The 1,187-nt window shown below is 35.5% G+C and overlaps 1 protein-coding gene across 1 annotated transcript in view; it reads left to right on the forward strand.

Annotated features, from left to right (window-relative positions):
• LOC112466844 (golgin IMH1) overlaps nt 1–1,159 on the forward strand; it is a gene marked incomplete at its 3' end in the record, with an annotated part of 3,824 nt that extends 2,665 nt beyond the window's left edge. The window contains exon 5 of the mRNA XM_025035181.1: nt 109–1,159. Coding sequence (XP_024890949.1) covers nt 109–1,159 — 1,051 coding nt within the window. The remainder of the gene's footprint in view (nt 1–108) is intronic.
• Nucleotides 1,160–1,187: the final 28 nt, after the last annotated feature.

Genomic DNA, 1,187 nt, shown 5'->3' on the forward strand with positions numbered 1-1,187 from the left:
GGAAGAAAATAATGTAAAGAGCGTTTCAGTTGAAGATAAAAATCAAGATATTTCTGTAAATGTATTCGTAGATGATAAATCGATACGATTTAAAAATGATGTAAATAGTACAAATCAACTGGAAGTGGCGGATATTAGTACAAAAAAAATTGAAGTAGCGCCATATCTGCAACAAAATTTGAAAGATTGCGGGGAAGCAATTCAATTAAGTTCTAGCAAAAATGATGAAATATATAATTGTAGAAAAAATGAAGACACATGCAAATCTCATATTAATAAAGATTTAATGGATTCTGTTGCTCAGAATATTGGAGCAATTGAACAAGTGCACGACAGTGATATTGACGATAATGATAAAAATGACGCTGATAAAACATCAAAGGATTTTATTACTGACGCTATTACTGAAACTGTTGTTACTGAAACTGCCGTTACTGAAACTGCTGTTACTGAAACTGCCGTTATCGAAACTGCTGTTACTGAAATTGCTGTTACAGAAACTGCTATTACAGAAACTGCTGAATCTGTTAAAATCAAAGAGACGACTGCTGATATTGAAAGTGTCACTAAAATCAAAGAGTCAGATGATTCTAATAATCAATTCGAAAGTGCTACTAAAATAGACATTCCCAATATTGAAAGTGTCGTTGAAATCACAGAGGTGAATAATTTTAATATTGATAACAGTATCCATAAAATTGATGGCGATGAATTAAAAACTTCTACCGCTAAAGTTGTTACAAAAGTGGAGGCTGTGCTTAATTGTGATATTGAGGATAGAGATAAAAGTCAAGCGCCAATCGAAAGCGAAACTTTTCATCAAATGTCAAGTAAGAGCAACGTCGAAACGTGCCTCAACGATCATAATTATGTTCAGAGTCCTTCTATCGATGTCTCGGATCTCGGTGCAACGAAAAAGTCGCCTTTGAAGTCGGAATGTGGTGAAGCTGTTCCGGAAACAACAACAACAACAACGTCAAAGGAAACGAAAGCGGAAAAAATCAATGTTCAATCGGTCAATAGTGTTAAGAGAACAGTGTCGTCTACAGTGAAGAATAAAAAAGACCAGCAGAGCAAAGGGATATTAATTTCGCATCGTCGAAAAGCCGTGATACTGAGCGACAGTAACGCGTCTATGACCGTCTTGATGAACGCGAACGTAGCGAAAACGTCTTCTATCATTAACA

The sequence above is a fragment of the Temnothorax curvispinosus genome, unplaced genomic scaffold (assembly GCF_003070985.1).
Source record: "Temnothorax curvispinosus isolate PA1 unplaced genomic scaffold, ASM307098v1 QBEX01001622.1, whole genome shotgun sequence".
NCBI lineage: Eukaryota > Metazoa > Arthropoda > Insecta > Hymenoptera > Formicidae > Temnothorax > Temnothorax curvispinosus.